Source organism: Podarcis liolepis, assembly GCF_965112155.1.
Source record: "Podarcis liolepis genome assembly, chromosome: 3".
NCBI classification, from domain to species: Eukaryota; Metazoa; Chordata; class Lepidosauria; order Squamata; family Lacertidae; genus Podarcis; species Podarcis liolepis.
Window position 1 is genome coordinate 65,059,189 of NC_139557.1, and position 18,520 is coordinate 65,077,708.

At 40.4% G+C, this 18,520-nt stretch overlaps 1 protein-coding gene across 4 annotated transcripts in view; it reads left to right on the forward strand.

The window, feature by feature from the left end:
• PHACTR2 (phosphatase and actin regulator 2) overlaps positions 1-18,520 on the forward strand; it is a 77,148-nt gene that overhangs the window by 38,682 nt on the left and 19,946 nt on the right. For 2 of the 4 annotated variants that reach the window (XM_083496274.1, XM_083496275.1), the window contains exons 3-6: positions 7,937-8,017; positions 9,239-9,400; positions 14,293-14,529; positions 16,838-17,387. In XM_083496274.1, the coding sequence (XP_083352400.1) occupies positions 7,937-8,017; positions 9,239-9,400; positions 14,293-14,529; positions 16,838-17,387 (1,030 nt within the window). The remainder of the gene's footprint in view (positions 1-7,936; positions 8,018-9,238; positions 9,401-14,292; positions 14,530-16,837; positions 17,388-18,520) is intronic. The other 2 variants (XM_083496276.1, XM_083496277.1) reach the window with 1 other exon arrangement.

Consider the following 18,520-nt stretch of genomic DNA (forward strand, 5'->3'; position numbering starts at 1 on the left):
AAGTCTTGGAACATAAACATGTAAGCAGGAACATTCCCAAGAAAACATTTGCAGACTTATTTTCCTGGAACCTGTTGTTTACTTTTGTAGGATTTCTTAAAAGCGAGCTTATATATATGTAGTTGGATATGGAAAGCCCAGTTGAAATAAAAGCATACTGAGCATAGCACCCTTAGAGACAAAGGGTAGGATCCTGATACTGTGCAGTACCTTACCTCTGTGGCTAGACTGGCATTCATTTGCATTTAGTTATGCTTTGTACTTGGACAAGGGAGATGATATTTGTAGTGTGCTTGTGCCATATTATTTTACCATGCATGTAACATTGCTCTAATAGGGTCCCCCTTTGGGAGCAGTTTTGAGAGGAAAACTTTTAAGCACTCTTTCCCATTGTTCTTTCACTTCAGATAGGGGACTGCCAAAGCTTATTTTGCTTATTAGTTTGTTTTGCTTTTTTAAAATAACAATAAGGGGGGGGGGCGCTCAGGGGAATGCAACATTCAGCTACGTGTAGTAGTCTGGCCCTCGGCCAGAGAACTTGGGCAGGGGCAGGAATCTGATTGTTTTGTATTAGGCCTGTGAAAAACAGCATGTATTGAAAGGTGCAGTCTTGGATGTAAGGCTCAGTTTTCTTACAAAAATATAATGGAAGGTGATCATACTGTGCCAGCAGCTGAATAAATCTATGTAAACAGCACATGATACGAGCAGTTAAGATTATGGAGGATTCCTTATGGAAATAACTTGTACTGATGTGGGAATGATGAACGAATTCCCCCCCCCCCTTTGGTAACATGTTTTCCATGTAGATCTTGGAATCTGTGCTGCCAAGCCGCTGGCTTTGCAAAGCTGAGCAAACACAGTTTCGTCATCCTAAAAAACAAACTTTATCAGTTTCTGCTTTCGGAAGAGGAAGAGATTTCAGTAGTTTATCAGTAGTTTATCTGCTGGAGTGAAAAAGATGCTCCTTTGAATATCCATAGGGAAAGTGGAGGGGGTGGAGCAGAAGCCACGTCTGGCTCTGATTGCATCAAATGCTATAATCCCAGAGGAGAAGCTCGAAGCTAAATGAAGATACTGCAGGTCTACCTTTGCGAAGCAAAAATATCTGGATGCATTTCAGAATGTTGGATTAGTGTTTTTTAAAAAATAAGAACGGCATAATTAAAAGAGCCTGAGGATTTAACAGCTGCTGAATAACACGGTTGGGGACTCTTAAAGTAAAAGTGAAGAATTAATAATAAATTTATATATTTATTTATATCCACATTTTACTCCAAGGAGCTCACAGTGGTTCTTCCTCTCTCCCCTCCCAATTAATCCCAACAACAACTTGTGAAGCAGGTTAGTCCGAGAGGCAGGGACTGGCCCAACGTCACCGAGTGAGTTTCATGGCCAAGTGGGGATTTGAACCCAGGTCCCATGGGTCCCAGTCCAGCACTCTAAGCACCACACCACGCTGGCTCTCTGTTGAGCACATAGGGCAAATGTTTACTTGAGCAGACATATAAATGCCAGTCAGAGCTGTCAGATAGAAAGAAGGGGCCTTCTTGAACTGTGGGATTGTAGGAGAACTGAAATGTTCTGATGAAAGAGACCACCTTTTTTAAAATGGTGTATATGTTCATTGTAAAGGGATGCTTATCCTTAGGAAAGGCCCATGTAGTGTGTTATATTTATACGGTTGTGCATCCAAGTCCCCCCCATCCCGTTTTTTTAAAAGGCTTCCCATCTTTAACAACATCTTCTATGTGAGCTGAGCTACCACCTTGACACATCCACACTCCAGCTTCCCAACCCTGTGAACACAGGTATATTTCACAAAGATACAATCCCAGTTGTGTACAAATACTTTGGTCATAGTAACTTCACATACAAATAACAAGGCTTGCCTTCTGTATTCAGTTCCATCACTTTCCCAGAAGTAATTCCATTTCCCCCCAGTGCTTTTTAAACAGATTAACTCAGATGAAAAATCTTGAAGAACTCTGAACTTCTAAAATGACATTTATTTAAAATGCAACAGAATGATAATCTGTAGCTGTCTTGATTCTGAAATAAAGCAGATGGTCTCAGTGTGTGTTGTTGAAGCGTTTGATTTTATGTTTCTTAATTTAAGTTTTAATAGCAAAACAGTAAATCACTGTATGTGTCTGCATAACTTTTAAAAAGATAAGATGGAACACTTTGGCAAATTATCAAGCACTAAATCTCTCCAATATTTAGTGACCTTTGCCTACGCTGTCTCATTTACTCTCCTTCAGATTCCATCTATTTTATATAATCAAAATACAATTATGCCTTAATAAATGCAAAGTGCCTGGTATTTAGACAGCTTCCTTGCTGTACTTTTTGTTCCTTGTGCATAGCTCAGATTTGGTTCCATACCATTAATAAATCTAATGCTTCTGCTCTTGTTCATGGAGAATTTAAATTGATGGGTGGCTGCTGCTGTGATACAGTGGGAAGGAGGAAATGAACACAGTTCAGTTCTGGTGTTTTGACTATAACACTGCCAGCAAGAGACATTAATTAGCTGAAGCAAAATATTCTATTAATAATATAAAAAACCCAAGTATAATTACAGCAGCATCATCTTTATTCATCTTCATTAATCTTATGTGGAAAACCTTCAAACAGAAAAACCAGGCTCCTTACTTCCCCCTAGAATCTTCTCCTCAAAGTGACATTTCACATCATTTCAGGATAAAGTGAGCTCTTCTGCGTCCCTCACAGAATCCATCGAAAGTTTTTTGCTACAAAGGTCACCTAAGGCAGATGGACTTTGTGGCTCTCTTTCTGCCAGCTGTCTAGACCACCCATCTTATGTAGGGCACTCTCTCTCATCTTTCAGAGCCCATCTTTTCCCTGAGACACGTGGATTAATCCCATAATCCTTACTGTAATCAAGTTTCAGGTGTAAGTAAATCTACATTCTCACATTTCCTTCCTACATTTTCTCTTCCTTCTGTGGTAGGCCATACATTTCTTGAGAGCAAATACCTGTCTTTTTGTTTATGGAATAATCTTGAGTGCTATGCATGCTAATGGGGGTGAATTATAATGTGTGAGACAAGACAAGACTGTCTTGTCTGTGAGGTGTAATTCAGATGTTTAAATTACCACATCTATCCCCTGTAACATTTTGCTTTAAAGAAACCACAATTAGACTGGAGCATGAGGTGTATAAATGTTTTAAGTCATCAGAAACTGAGGAAGTAGAATTTCAGGTTTTTGAGCATCTAAATTAGATGCCCCAAAGTAACATTTTTGAGCTTGAGAACAATTTGTGCTGAGAGTATTTTGCGGGAACTTGTGGCAAGTGGCCATAGGTCAGTGGAAGAGCATGTGGTTTGAAGCAGACATTCCCAGGTTCAGTCCATTGGGACTACACAACTGAAGGGAAGCACACTTTGATCTCTGCCATCACCATCTGAACAAGGGCCACTGGGAGACCGCACCCTCTGTAGTATCACCCTTTGTAGTATCAACTTTCTAACTATACAAAGACTAAAGTTTCTCTATCCATTAGCTAGAGAAGAAGCAGTTGCAAAGAGCTTGCTCTCCCCCCCCCCCCGCATTTGCTAGAAAGATCACACTGTTCCAACTTCCTGAATTCGCTTGCTTTCCCTCTTCACTCTCCATTCCATTTTCTTTTTTGCATCATGTCTGTTAGTCCCTGCTTGCCGGCTACAAGCTGTCTTATCTTTTTTTTGTAATATCTGTACAGCGTTTAGAAAAATGTTAGGCACTCTATAAGTGTTAAAATAAAAATAGCAGCAGAGTTGGGAATATTTCTGCTGAGAGAAACATTAGAGAGCTATCATTCTTCAAACTAGACAAACTCAGAGCTCAGAGCAGCCAATGGTCTGACTCAGAATAATGTCTTAAGATGCCGATAAATACATATTAGTTGCCCTACACATTTCAGTAAATCTCCTTTAGGGTCTTTCTGTAACAGGCAGACGACTGACATATGTACAGTACCTTTGTAACAAACACTACAAAACTATAGTGTTCCTATCGATACATACAAATATATTTATAAATATCCCAAACATTTTTGTGGGCGAATATATATAACCAAAATACAAGTTACAAAAATGTGCACAAAAATATTATTTATTAACTTAGTCATAAAAACATGCAACACTTTAGAAACTTCAGCACATGAATGCCTACAGCTGTTTAAAAGCACACACAGTTGCACGGATATCTGGACAATATATTCTTCCATAATTCAAATGCAGTAACATGCATTTCACAAATTACATAGTCTTTTGGCAAACATAACAGAAAGATCTAGGGCATCAGAAAGTTTTCCAATGCAAATTCAGTCCCGTCCCCATCCCCAATGTGAATTACCCTAATTTCCAGGAAATTTTTGAACTCAGGATTTTCTGGCAAACTCATTTCCCTCCCCCACCAAATAGAGAGGGTTGTCAGCAATGGGGTGTCCCGGGCTGGCAGTGGTCCTTATTAAGACACAACCTTCCAAGTGCATGATTAGCCCTGCCAGATTAGAGCAGCATTATCAGAGCAGCATGAAGGTGGTTCAAGCCCTGGTGTTCAGAAAAAGCGGGTGAGGAGGGTTGCTTAGAAACCCAATGAATATAGGACAATAAAGCACCCCAAACTGATGATTAAGGAATTCAACACCTTTTATCTAGCAGCTTAAGAAAATACAGTTGCATATGGAGGTGCTGCAATATGTTATCTGACTACGTATATTCATGAATAAGTTTCTCTACAAAGTAGGAAAACTGACTTGTCTCTCACTGACTTCCTGAGATCAAACATGATCATAAACATTCTGCATTTATTTCTTTTGTTATATATGTATATTTCTATAAAGAAGTATGTGATTGGAAAAGAGGATATGAAAACAAAACCTAGGGTGCATCCATATATTAGAAGAGAATGTCCCCTATAAAGCTGAAGTACATAGTATCTGTTGAACTGCAATATTTTCCGTGATTTTTTAAAGTAATATTTTTTATTGATTTTTGCAAAACAAGCCATATTTTGTGAATGCAATAATAAAGAAAAGGCTATTTTGTGCTTTTAAAGTATTGTCTGTGACTTAATACATTTATAACTGAAAACATCTGCAACTGAATATATTTATACATTTATTTTTGAGGGGGTTTCTTTTTTCCAAAGAGGCAGGCGGCATCATGCAAGTGACCTGCTGCTTTCCACAAAGTTCTTTGGATCAAGGCCATTGTGTTTAAAGGTGGGATGGGGAAGCTTTGGCCCTCCAGATTTTGTTTGAACATCTGGACAGTCACAGGTTCTCCATTCCTGATTTAAAGAATATTTAATACTTTGCAAAAACTAAAAACAGCAGGTCTCTATCCAATTGGCTCACACTGAAACCAAGCAGAGGCAAAGGAAGAGAACATGTTGGTGGTGAACAATATGTGACTGTGCAGAAGGAGTTGTAATTTGCTTAAGGCAGTGTGGAACGTTCTTAAATCTGCATGCTGCTAAAGTTGGTAATTACTACTTTGCCTTTAAAATAATGAAGCAAAATATAGAAGGTAAAAATTAAGGAGGCAAAGCAAACAGGATTGGTTTTTACAGGCTTTTTGAAATAAGAAAGGAGGCATCTAGGATTTTAGCAGGAGGAACATTCCATGCATACAAAGAAGCTAAAGAAAAGGGAAGATGAAGAGAAACAGACCAAGCAAGAGACATGAAAAAATGATGACTTGTAGCAATAAGCAGGACAGATAGGATAGCTGTAGCTCCACAAGCCAAGTGTGCCTGCTCGGGGCCTGATACGGAAATATTCTGCTTGTTTAATCGCTTAATGTCTGTCTGGTTCACTGGTGTCCTGTTCTGAGTAAGGAGGAGATAGTGGCTTAAGGGAGCAGATAAATCTGAGCCATAGTTAAATCCCAAAAATGCTGCATTGTGAGGCAGATGATGAATACACAGAGATTGGAAGTGTGGATGGCAGGACTGATGATAGAAATGGCAAGAGGAAGGGACTCCACCTGACTTAGCTTATAGATAACCCTTGAGGAAAGTAAAATGCTTAATTCTCTCCCAGCAATGGGAGATGAAAGGGGGGAAGGATTAAACGAGTGGAAGAAGCAAACATTTTAAGGGTCACATTCAGAAGATAGACTTAACAATTACCGTATTTTTTGCTCTATAAGACTCACTTTTTCCCTCCTAAAAAGTAAGGGGAAATGTGTGTGTGTCTTATGGAGCGAATGCAGGCTGCGCAGCTATCCCAAAAGCCAGAACAGCAAGAGGGATTGCTGCTTTCACTGCTCAGCGATCCCTCTTGCTGTTCTGGCTTCTGGGATTCAGAATATATTTTTTCTTGTTTTCCTCCTCCAAAAACTAGGTGCATCTTGTGGTCTAGTGCGTCTTATAGAGCGAAAAATATGGTATGTTTTTCAAGGACAGGGTATTAGCAAATGCTTCAGAAAGTCAGTATGAACAATTGGCAAGCCAGGGATGATATGCTGCACTTAAATCCACTGGGTATTCTAGTCTCAAAGAATGAATTGTGGTTCTTTGGGATTCCATTATTGTGGTCTTAGATAGATGTGGTCTGTGAAGCATGAATGCAGATCTGCCTTGGTTGACAATCAGGGACCTCTGATATTCTGCATCTTAGGGATCTCTTGGATAATGTGCCCTTTTCCTGTCCAAGTATTGCACCCTCTCCACTGGAGCCACAGATGCTCAGAAGTACCAGTTTACCTTCAAGGATTATTTATTTGTGTTTCTGCATCTTTCTGTCAGCAGAAATAAGTTTTATAAGCAAACAAAGCAGCTTATGGTATACTTCCTGGAAACTGCAAAATATGCGTGCACAGAAAGTTACATAGTTTACAGCCTGATGCATCACAGCATCCAAGAAGTTATGGAAAGTCCCCTTGTACAGAAGCCAGTAAGACCTGGCCGAAACTGGAAGTCTTCAGACTGAAGGAAGCTGACACTAAGTAGGACTATTGGTCCATCTTGCTCAGTATTATGTATTCTGACAGAGCCAGTGGCCCTCTGGGGTTTCAGACATGGTTCTCTCTGAGCCCTACCTGGAGATGCCTGGGATTGCACCTGGGGCCTAGAAACTTTTCCACTGAGCTATGGCTCTTCCCCAACCTGAACCCCGTAAGGGAAGCTGAAAGGCAGCCATTATGTACAGGCTGGAGACCCCACTTTGAAGGTCACTCTTTGTATTCATCATAGCATGTGCTCTCAGATGACTAGCCAGTGCTTTCTGTACAAGGGGATTTCCTGATATATCAGGCTGTGAGTTATGCAACATTTTGTGCACTCATGTTTCCAGGAACTATGACATGCATAGCTTTATATAAGAAGAGATACATTTTCCCACTTCCAGGGTGGTGTTTTACAAAGAATTCCTGTCAGCACTGGGATTTCCACTTGGGCAGCAGGGCTTTCTCTATCTCTCCTGCCCCTGCTCTTTTATAGAGGCCTGGGGAAACCTGAGGGGCAGGAGAGGAGGGAAACATTCCATTACACAAGAAGAAATCCTTGCACTAACAGAACACTCGCCTTAGGGCTACATTGTATTTCATCCAAAACTTGGATGGGAAGAATGATTGCCTGTCATACAAAACAATGCCTTAACAGAGTATGTGAGTGTGACTCCGCTATTACAAATTTGCATAATATATTTCTGTTCTGGAGGTTCATTCTATTCTTGTTACTAATAAAAAAAAAAGTAGCTGCACTTGTTAACAAAAGATCAAACAGCGTCGCCGACTTGTACAGTGCTCCTTTTCTGTCTAACAACAATATTTTGAAAAGCTATTGCTGAAGACAAAGGCTAAGGTCTTTGCTTTTGTTCTTTTTAATCTTTTTCTGGCTTTAAAAATATATATATATAATTGCTATAATTGAATTTCAGTGAATTAATGTCTACATTTTGTCTGTTTCTTTTTTGAAGTGCTGGAAAGAAAGATATCAACAAGGCAAAGCAGAGAGGAGTTGATAAGAAGGGGTGTCCTGAAGGAAATAACTGAACAAGGTGATGGCAAGTAATATAGGCAGCTGCTAATAACTTTTGTATGCCATTTAAATGATTAGCATTATTTTTCTGTTGCTACTATCATTGTTTTGAAACTCTGTGACATGACTGATAAAGCAGGCAGGGACACATCCTTTCAAGCCAGACTCATAACCCGCTTGTGATAAAACCCCTGGGTCTTCTGTTATAAGCACAAACCATAATTCAGTCTAAATAAAAAAATTCCTTCCAGTAGCACCTTAAAGACCAACTAAGTTAGTTCTTGGTATGAGCTTTCGTGTGCATGCACACTAATTCAGTCTGTCATTTGTGTCTCATTGTTTGGGAAAGTGAACTGAATAGCAAGGTATATTCAGGAGAGAACATGGGAGCATACTTGAATCCAAGTATTCGTGTCAGGTGGCTGGGGTGGGGGGAACCTGCCATGCATCTAAGTGTTGTGCTGTTGAGTCTAGATGTCAAGGGAAGGAAGACATGCTTCAAAGACTGCTTGGAATGCCCTAAAGAGGGTGTCAAGTACTCCCAGCAAAACTGTTGATACCATAATAATTCTGCTACAGAAATCTATGGGGCGGCCACACTTGAAATGCTGTGTATAGTTCTGGTCGCCACACCTCTCAAAAGATATAGAGCTGGAAGAGGTGCAGGAAAGAGCAACCAAAATGATCAAAGGGATGAAGCAACTCCTCTATGAGGCAATGTTACAACGTGTTGGGGCCTTTTATTTTGGGGAAAGGTGTTGTGTGCACATTGGCTTGCTCAGGTTGACTAGGAAGGGCTAAATATTAGGTGACAATTAGTGTTCTGGTAATGTAAGTACAGTGGTACCTCGGGTTACAGACACTTCAGATTACAGACTCTCCTAACCCAGAAATAGTACCTCAGGTTAAGAAATTTACCTCAGGATGAGAACAGAAATCACGCAGCGGCAGCGGGAGGCTCCATTAGCGAAAGTGGTACCTCAGGTTAAGAACAGTTTCAGATTAAGAACGGACCTCCGGAATGAATTAAGTTCTTAACCCGAGGTATCACTGTATTCTAGGCATTCAAGTGCTTGTTAATGTAGATTCCTTCCTCCCTTCCTCCCTTTCCAATATAGCTTCATCACATTTTATGTACATCAAGCGTGCGGCTCCTTGCTGTATGCTGCAACCCTGTAAATGGGAAGCGCTTACATACATTGTCAGCGTAAGGCAATAACTTTGTTATCATTTATTTCAGATGGAGAGATAACAGTAAATTATGAAACCTCAAACGGCCACACGATAGTAATCACTGAAGAAGCCATACAGGGAGAAAATGTCACGAAGACCGCAGAAGAGAATAGCTCCACATCAGCAAAAGCTCCACCAGCTACAGAAGAGAGAAAAGATGGCAAAAAGGGTAATTTAAAATGCAACTCATCTGGATTGATTTCTCATTTTAAAAACATGAGTAGATAATTTATGTAAACGGTTATACTGAAAATGACTCTGCCTCTAGTGACAAGGAAGCCAATGTAGAGATAGGCTTTGCAGAAACAAGACAGCAGTTAATATTTTTAAGTGGCATCTTTTCAATCAGAAATACAAATTTAAAATGGAACATAAAGTTGGTCTCGTTGGAAGTGGAGGAAAAGGTGGTAGGTCTGGAAGAGGAGCAGATTTTTATTTGTTTTAACAGACATGAATGGAACCTTGTCTGTGGCTTAATGAGAGGCAATTAGAATTGCACGAGAAGGCCATTCACTGAATCTTAGCTTAACCTCCATCCCAAAGTTGTGAGGCTAACATTAGAGCAGGTGTGGTGTGGGGGGCTTGTGTACCACCCTGAGCTCCTTCAAAGAAGGGCAGGATGTACATCATACAAAAGCATTTATATAACTTTTTCTGCTTGTTTATAACTAAACTTCCTGCGTGTGTAGAATGGAACAGTTACAGACTACAAGATGATGGTGAACAAATATTAGTTCTATTTTAACAGAAGCTCACCACCACCACCAAAAGTTGATTTATGAACTTTTTCTACAAAGGAAAATACACAATACACTAATGGAAACATCTTTTTTTTAAGTGGGTGCCCTGCTGTTCTATAGCTGGCACTACAAGTACTGTGCATGCCACCAGGTTGCTATTTGCTTTCTATGTGAGAAAATCAGTAAGAACATAAGAACAGCTGTTCAGGATCAGGCAAAAAAGTCCATCCTTACTGGCACTCTGATTTTCCTCAGTGGTGGACCAGAAGTCCACAAGCAGAAAGTGAAGATGCTAGCCATCTTGTGATGTTTGCCTCTATCAACTGGTATTCAGAGAAATACTGCTGCTGGACATGAAGGCTGTATTTAGCTTACGATTTATTACAATTAGTGGAACTTCGCTTCATGTAGTCTTGGGGCCAAATGACAAAGAAACATCAAAAACTCCTGACATTTCTGATTGTAGTCTGACAGAAGACAGGAGGCTTCAATTTTGATTGGAGCAATGGGTTACCTGTATATTTTTCACAACAAGGCAAACTGAAGATTCTGGAATGCTGTTACTCTGATCAAAATTAGAGCCTCCCTTCTGCCAGTCATTTAACTCAATACAGAGAAACCAGGAGATCCAACCATGATGGCTTTCCATGGGCAAATGTTCTGCATTTTTGAGGGATAACTCCAGATACTTGAGAGATCCATCAGACAAGTAATACTCATGCAAAGAATTCCTAAATCTTGCAGAGGGAAAGAAGGCAGTGATTGCTTATTTACATGCATTGCTGCATCTAACAGTTTACCATGACTGGTGTATTTCATAGCTTCAAGCACTCCATAGCAGAAATAGAATATTTCTGGTAATCACAACATTGCTTTCTCAAATATAATAGTTATGAATAGTCAGTACCCATTTTCCATAAAAGCTAACTCAAACTGCTGTGATAAAGATGGTTCACTTCTGAATACCAAATCCTGGTAAAAAATCTAGGGGAGAAAGTCATTGCTTCCATGCCCTGCTTGTAGCCCTCCCAGAGAAAGTTGCTTGTTGCCATAGGTAACAGTGCTGGACTGTACTGAACTTTAGGTCTGACCCCTCAAGGCAGTTTTAAACATTTTTAACCATACATTTCCATGGATGAAGAAACATGACAGATTTCTCTTTGACGGTGCATATTCAAGATAACTACAGACAACACTGTATCACCTCCCTGTTGTACCTGCAGTCAGGGTAACAAAAGGGGTGATTAATTTTTTTTCTATGCATGCTAATAGGTGCATCCTAATAAACATTGGTGATTTATGAATAAAGGGGGGAAGTTTGGTGGCAATTCCAGGTTAATTGATAAAGTATGTGATCGCGTACATATGTGCCTTTATGAGGTCTTGTTGCTCATTTGTATCTTATCGTTATGAAGGAGCTCCTTGCAGTCTCACTGAAATGAATGAAGGCTGTGCCTGAAATCTTAAAAGGCAAATGCTGTGTGTTTGTCAAACAAACCTAGCAGCCTAATCCAGGATTCTTTCTAGCCATGTGAAATAAGAAACAAGTGCATTTCCTGCAAAAAAAGTTGCTAGCTACAAATAGAGCATATTCTCCTGAGAATACATTAAAAGACAAGTGACCTTTCACATGATATATGCATGGAGATGGGTGGTTTTTTTCACTTGGTCTATGTTGTAGCAAATAGGTTTATGTGCCCTTTGCCTGCTTGAGGTTTTTCAGTTTGTTTGTTTTAACCTTTTCTCTATAAATACAAAGTATTAAAACTACTCCTACGAAACCCGGGTCTGCAATACTGCCCATGGTTCTTCTGTGCTCACGATTATATTGATCTCGGCTCATATTCATCTCAGTAGGACTTATGTATACATAACTAGTGGTGGGATTGTATATATTATTTCTTTTCATGTTCAGGAATGGGACTTTTAACAAGAGCAGAAAATGAGCAGAACTGTAATAATGAAATGCTGAATGCCTTGATGATTAGGCCATGGTAGACTGGTACTCTGAGCACAGAAAGAGTTAAGAGTGTTTTTGGAAGCAAAGCTGTTCCTGATAAACAATTTTAGGAATGTTAAATGCTTCCGAAGTTTGTCGCCTTGCAGATGCTTTCTACATTTTGAGTATTGCTATTAGTAATAATGATGGGGTGTCAACTCTACAAGAGGCATGTTTAGAAGGAGGTACTTCTCTTGTACCAAATTAATAAGAACATGCTGACAGGTTTTCATCTGCTTGTATTTTGGGTAAATGATTATTGAGTGCATGCTGTATAAGTGATCTTGCCCTAAATCTTTTATAAATCTGTCATCTGCTTTAAGAAATACCATGTTCTCAAAAGAAGAAGAAATAAACACTAAAATTACCCAGCATGTATCAAGCAACACTGAGTATAAATGATTTCTGTCCTACACAGATGTTGTAATAGCTGAGCACATACCATTTTAGAATTGTAATTTGGCTTAGAACTGGTAGCAGAAGAGCTAGTTAATTTAGGGGGTTACCAGTGATAATGTGAGAGGGGAACTTGAGTCAAAAAGTAACAAAATTGACATGATTCCATACCATGCTTACATACTACTAACTAGGTGAGCCAGCAGGGTTTTCTGGGTCCAGTCCACTGTATGTGGACTGGGGCCTCTGACCCACATGCAGAAAGGACACAGATTTGCATCAAATTTTCATATGCTTTGTCTAATATGTAAATTTTACAAGTAAAGCAGAGTCCAAAAATAAATCAGCGGCCACACATATAAAAAAATATCTGACAGACAGAATGTGAACAAGTGAAGGTTTCCCCGTAAATGTATTTCTATACCACAAGAGGATTAACTTGTTTAATTTCTGCCTTCCACACAGCTGTTAAATGCACAAGACACCTGCTTTCCTCAATGCTATCCCTAAACCAAATCCTAGACTGCAATCCTATACCCACTTACCTGGGAGTACTCCCCATTAAACACAAACTTACTTCTGAGTAGACATTCCTCATCTCTCAGGTTAATCAACAACCCATGGCCTTGAAACTAGGGGGACTGTTGCTTTTGTTTGTTAATATGGTATATATTTTTGTAGTTCTGCATTGCAAACTGCTCTGTGAGCCTGAGGTTGGCTAGCTGAGTCAGTAGAGCATGAGAGTCTTAATCCCAGGGTTGTGGGTTTGAGCCCCACTTTGAGTAAAAGATTCCTGCATCCCAGGGGGTTAGACTAGATGATCCTCTTACTCCCTTCCAACTCTACAATTTTATGATTCTGTGATCCTCAGAAGAAGGGCAGTATAGAAATCAAATTAATATTAATAAGTGAACTATACAGTGAATTATTAATGAGTGCCAGGACTTTAGCGCATGCAGGGGAAACTACCTAAGCCTCAACATCCACCTATACTTACTGTGTGTTGGTATTTGCAGAAAAGAGCTGCTAGGAGCTACCTGATCTCAGACAGACTCATCACAAGAATGAGGCATCCTGGTTGCTAGGGGGAAAGGAAGGGCAAACTATGGAGATTCCAAGGACTAGTAAATGAGACAGAAGCTGGGAAAAGTGTACTAAAGAGGAGGGGAGAACAACAGCTCCTTAGGATCCTAGAGATTCCTGTTGCCCAGTGTCAGTTACAGCTGTTACTTCACTGATTGGCTATGAACATTGAAAGGCAGGAGCAGCAAGGCTGCCTCATCTCAAAGAAGTCACTTAGAAGGGTACCTGCATATTTACTTCATAACTTACTTTCTAGGAGAGCTAGAGACCCTTGCTTTAAAAAAAAAATGAAAACTCAGAGTCTGGGGTTCCTGCTAGCTGTGATCTTGTTATTTCAGTAACCCCTGTACCTGTCTCTTGGCAGCCCTGGTCACATGTGACACGCACAACTGTATTTACTTGTCTCACATACTGTTGGTTTTTACATACTAATTATTTCTAATAATAACGCTGTTTATCTCTTGAGAATGGGGTAGAGATCCAAATATGGTCTGGTGAATTGGAATAAATTGAGCTTTGGTTGCTTGAGAAGCATCTCTGAAATGATTGTAATGACACTATCCTCCTTCAGTGGGAACTGAATTATTTTTTAAAAGCTGTTCCCTTGTTTCTGCATTTTGAGAGCCTCTCTGGGCCGCACGACGGACCTCGGAGATGTACTAGACAGACTTGATATAATTTGGCTGCAATTCCTTTCTTTAAATAAATAAATAAATCAGAAATATTCCTGATTCTCAAGAGGTGGAGCAGTTTGGAGAGATGTGTTTGTTTGTTTGTTTGTTTGTCATCCTGCCAGTTGTCGTCTGTTTGTCAGTTGCTTTCTGTTCACTTTCTCATCCATAGAGAAACCTCTTCCTAAAGGTTCAGAAACATCGGCACCCCGTGCCCCACCACCGCCACCTCCTAAATCTAAGCCTAAAGCTAAAAAAGCAACCATACCTCCAAAAAATGCTACTGCTGCTGCCACTAGCCATAAGACTAACGAAGTGCCACATGCTAAAAAAAAGGGCAAGGCCCCTGCCAAGCAGGCCTCTGCACCGCCTACCAAGCCAACAAGCCGCGGTGCAAACCGAGAAGCTGGTGAGTAACACACGGGTTGGTCGTTCCGTAATGCATGCTGTGGGTATTAACATATGGGTGCCCAGCTTTGGATTTGTGGAGCTTACTGCTTGCTTTCGATGTCAGAAATACTAATACAGTGTGTGTCTTGTCAGTAGCTAACTCTTCACTGACTTTGTTTTCTAATGCACTCTACTGCTGAATAAATGCCACTGGCTATGCTTCCTTGCCACAGCCACTGGCATTAAAAGTACAGGGAGCAGCAACTTCCAGACATTAGCGTGCATTCAGCTGAACAAGCGCTACAGCATCATGGAAACAGGCAGATGACAGTTGCTGGCTTTGCATCTGACGATAATAAGACTTGGGTGTTGTAATGTGTGGCTGGGCAACACACAGCCCAGTGTAGAGCAAACTTCGTGGTTATCATGCTCTGTTATTAAAATTTTGAAAATTGTTGGTTAGAATAAATGTACATTGCTAGCCCTCCTGGATAGCGAGGCTGATTTGAAAACAAAAGAACAAAAAACCAAAAGAAAACCCCCCAAAGGATTGGTCAGTATTGACAGCTAAACTAAGAATATATGATGAAGCTAAGGGTTGTGGGGTTAATGACTGCATATCGCCTTTATAATGACCACTACCCAAATGCCGTTGGTGGATATAGCTGTGTACACACGTAGCCTTTAAAATGCCCAGCGGTTGTTTTTCCAAAGTGTGCTTTTGTAAATAGCGACTTGTAATTGTTTAGCATCTGAAAGTCTTTATACAAGGACTTGGAAATCATGCAGCTTAAGACACAGTGAAGGCTGGATTCTCTTTACTTGCTTCTATTCTGATTTCCTCCCTCTCCCAATATTTCAAAAATACCTTAGCAATAATGAGTTTGTGAAACCTTTTCTAACATTAAGTTTCCAAGGATGGCAGATAACATTGAAAAAGCCTGTGAAATGCAGAGGCAAATTGCCCACGCCTGATCTTAGAGGCACAGTAACAGGCAGCATGTGATTAGCATTTTGTTTCAGCAGTGGCAGGGATTTGAGCTGCTCGTGGCACCCCAGGAATGCAGCACTTTACATCAGATCTGAAAGTGTTGGGTGGTGTGCTTAGGGAGTTTATTGGTTTTGTAAAAAGAAAGAAAGGGGACTTCTAAAAACAAGCAAAAAGAAGTCCAACTTTTTCTTACCAGAGAATGTGTGAGATGAAATTTTCCCACTGTTCTTTGGACTCCTCCTTCCGTCTTCCAGTGGGCTGATGATTGATCCCAATCCTTTTTTTATGGCTAAGCAACAGGGAGTAAGCTGTGTAACCTTTCACAAATTCATACCCCTGGCCTTTTATGCTGCGAACTGCCCTGAGATCTTCGGATGAAGGGCAGTACACAAATTTAATAAATAAAAATAATAACTACATCTAAGTATTCCAACATTATCAGTGTTAGCAGACATCAACCCATTGTTTCATATTAAGCAAGAATTCTCATTAGCCTTGGCCACAGCTAATTTTGGTACCCGTGGAAGTGCTTGGCAAGCCTTAAAACAGGACTTGCTGTGCATGAGACAGTTACATCCACTTTGCCCCTCCCTGCTTGTGCTGGGGAGAACAAAATCAGTGTTGCTTCTGAACCAAGGATTGTGGTTTGGTTTGCTCCAAGCCATGGAGCATGATTGATGACAAGCCATGATTGATGACTAGCCAAGGTTTCCTTTTGGCTTACTAATCATTACTCACCTTTTGGGAAAGGTTCATAGCTCGATAGTAGAGCATCTGCTTTGCATGTAGAAGGTCCCAGGGAAGAGTCTTGCCTGAACCCCTGGAGTGCTTCTGCCTGTCAGTATAGACAATACTGAACTAGATGGACCAACAATATGAATCAGTGAAAGGCACCTTCCTACGTTTATATCCCTAGTTTGGATGTAACACTAAGCCAAGGATCTGGTGTTTTTTAACCTCCATGCCCTCATGGGGAAAAGCAAAACATTCATGCAAGGCGTAATCATGGTAAATAATCAACTATAGTTTACTATGGTGTGCAAACTGGGCTAATATAATGTTTAAAGCTGGTACAAGCTGGGCAGGGGAAGGAAGAAAGGACATGAACCAGCAGTCAGATCTCTTGTTTAACTACTGTCAAATGTGTCCCCTAGCTCTGTAAATAATTATGTACTTATTACACTTTAGAGTTGCCAATACTGCTTGTTTAGCTTCAGATTTTCCAGTAATAGGGTGGAACCCCATTGCAGAAACATAACGTATGTTGACCGCAAAAAAAAAAGTGTTTAGGAAACCATTTCTGCAATGATGACATGTATGTTCTCTCCCATTTCAGCTAGTTCCTCGCACGTAAAAAAAGTGCACACTTCCAAGGCACCGTCGTCATCTCCTTCATCCACATCATCTCGCCCTAAAACCTCTAAAGAGCCGACGTCAAGCAAAACAGGCACAGGGACACCCAGAGACAAGAAGAAGCATGGAAAGCAGGTGGCGGTGCGAACATCTGCTGATGGGGACATTTCTTCCACCTCAAACACAGCAGTGGGCAACTCAGAAGCAAAGGTGGAAAACTCTAAACCAGAAGAGCCTCTCTCTGTTATTTCTGAAGCTAGAGACACAACGCAGCCAAGCACAGCTACTGTTCCTCCCCCTCCTGCTGTTCCGCCACCACCCCCTCCTCCCTTCATCCCATCTCTGTATCCAGGCTCTCAGCCCCCTGGTTTCTCAGACACACAAGATGTGCCAGTTAGCACTGAAATAGCTCCGTCTGTCCCTGGCACAGATTCTAACGATCTTCACATGAAAACTGAAGCAGATAGTGAAAGCTCTTCAAGCAGTGCTGTCCTAGACAATAGCCTGGATACTGAGGGAGAAGACACAGAATGGTAAGACCACATGCTCTCAGGTAGCTCATGATAACTTGGAGCAACATTGCAGTAGTATTTAGGGAGATGGTGGAGTGATTTAGATAGGCTTTCCTATACCTAAAGTTTGAACTATGCTTTGAAACTCGGAAAGGTTTTGCTAATTTTCTCTCTCTTTCTTTAATTATATTTTCATAACCTCAAGCAGAAGTGAAAGAGAGGGAGCCAGGATTTTATGCAATTCATTTATTTAAAAAAATACACAAGAAACTTTCAAAATAAAAGCTTTAGCAAAATTGCCAAGCATATAAAATAACTTGGTTAGACTGCTTTGAGTTTCAAATATATATTTGAAAGTCTGCAAATAGGGCTCCAAAATTACAGCTCACCATTTATTTGGAGATATGCTATTCATATTCTTTGTTCATTCCTAAGAGTTGTTAAAAAAAAAATCCATGGTTCTGGTTGAGTGAATATATCATGAGGCTCAGAGTTCTGTTTTAGAATGACTTCAATGTTCCAACATGGTGTAGTATGGTAGACATGGCCCCATTTCTGAGGCTGACTGCATTCTTAGGACAATTTCAGAAGGAGCTGTCCTTGGTAATGCTTCTATCCAGTAGCAAGCTGTGCTTCTTGAAAACAGCTTTGCTTCACCTTGTTTACTGAAACCTGGTATTGGGATCTTGCATTTTGCCTGGTGCTCTGCTGTGCAACAATGAAAGAAATGAATATTCCTTTAGAAAAGGGCTAAGCTGTGCCATGTTCCTTTCTAATCTAAAGCTCTTTCTATTTATCTGTGCTCATATATATATATATATATATATATATATATATATATTCCAGATCTTGCATAAATAAAACTCTCATTATGTACTTAAAATCAATTCCGCAGCATAAGGCCAGGATGCCATTTAGAAACTAGAAACTAATCAGGTATTTCACCCAGAAAAATACTGTCAGAGCTGCTTGAAGATCCTAGCTCACAGAGGATCACGCTAGTCAGCGGTCATTAAGTAAAAGTCTTTATTGAATTACAGTTTCCATTCTCACGCTGCTGCGCGCAACTCTACGCCTAGTGGCTAGGTCGGCGAAGCTCCGTCTGAGTCTCCGCCCTGTGTGCACCAACTTAATATCCTAGCCTTGCTCCACCT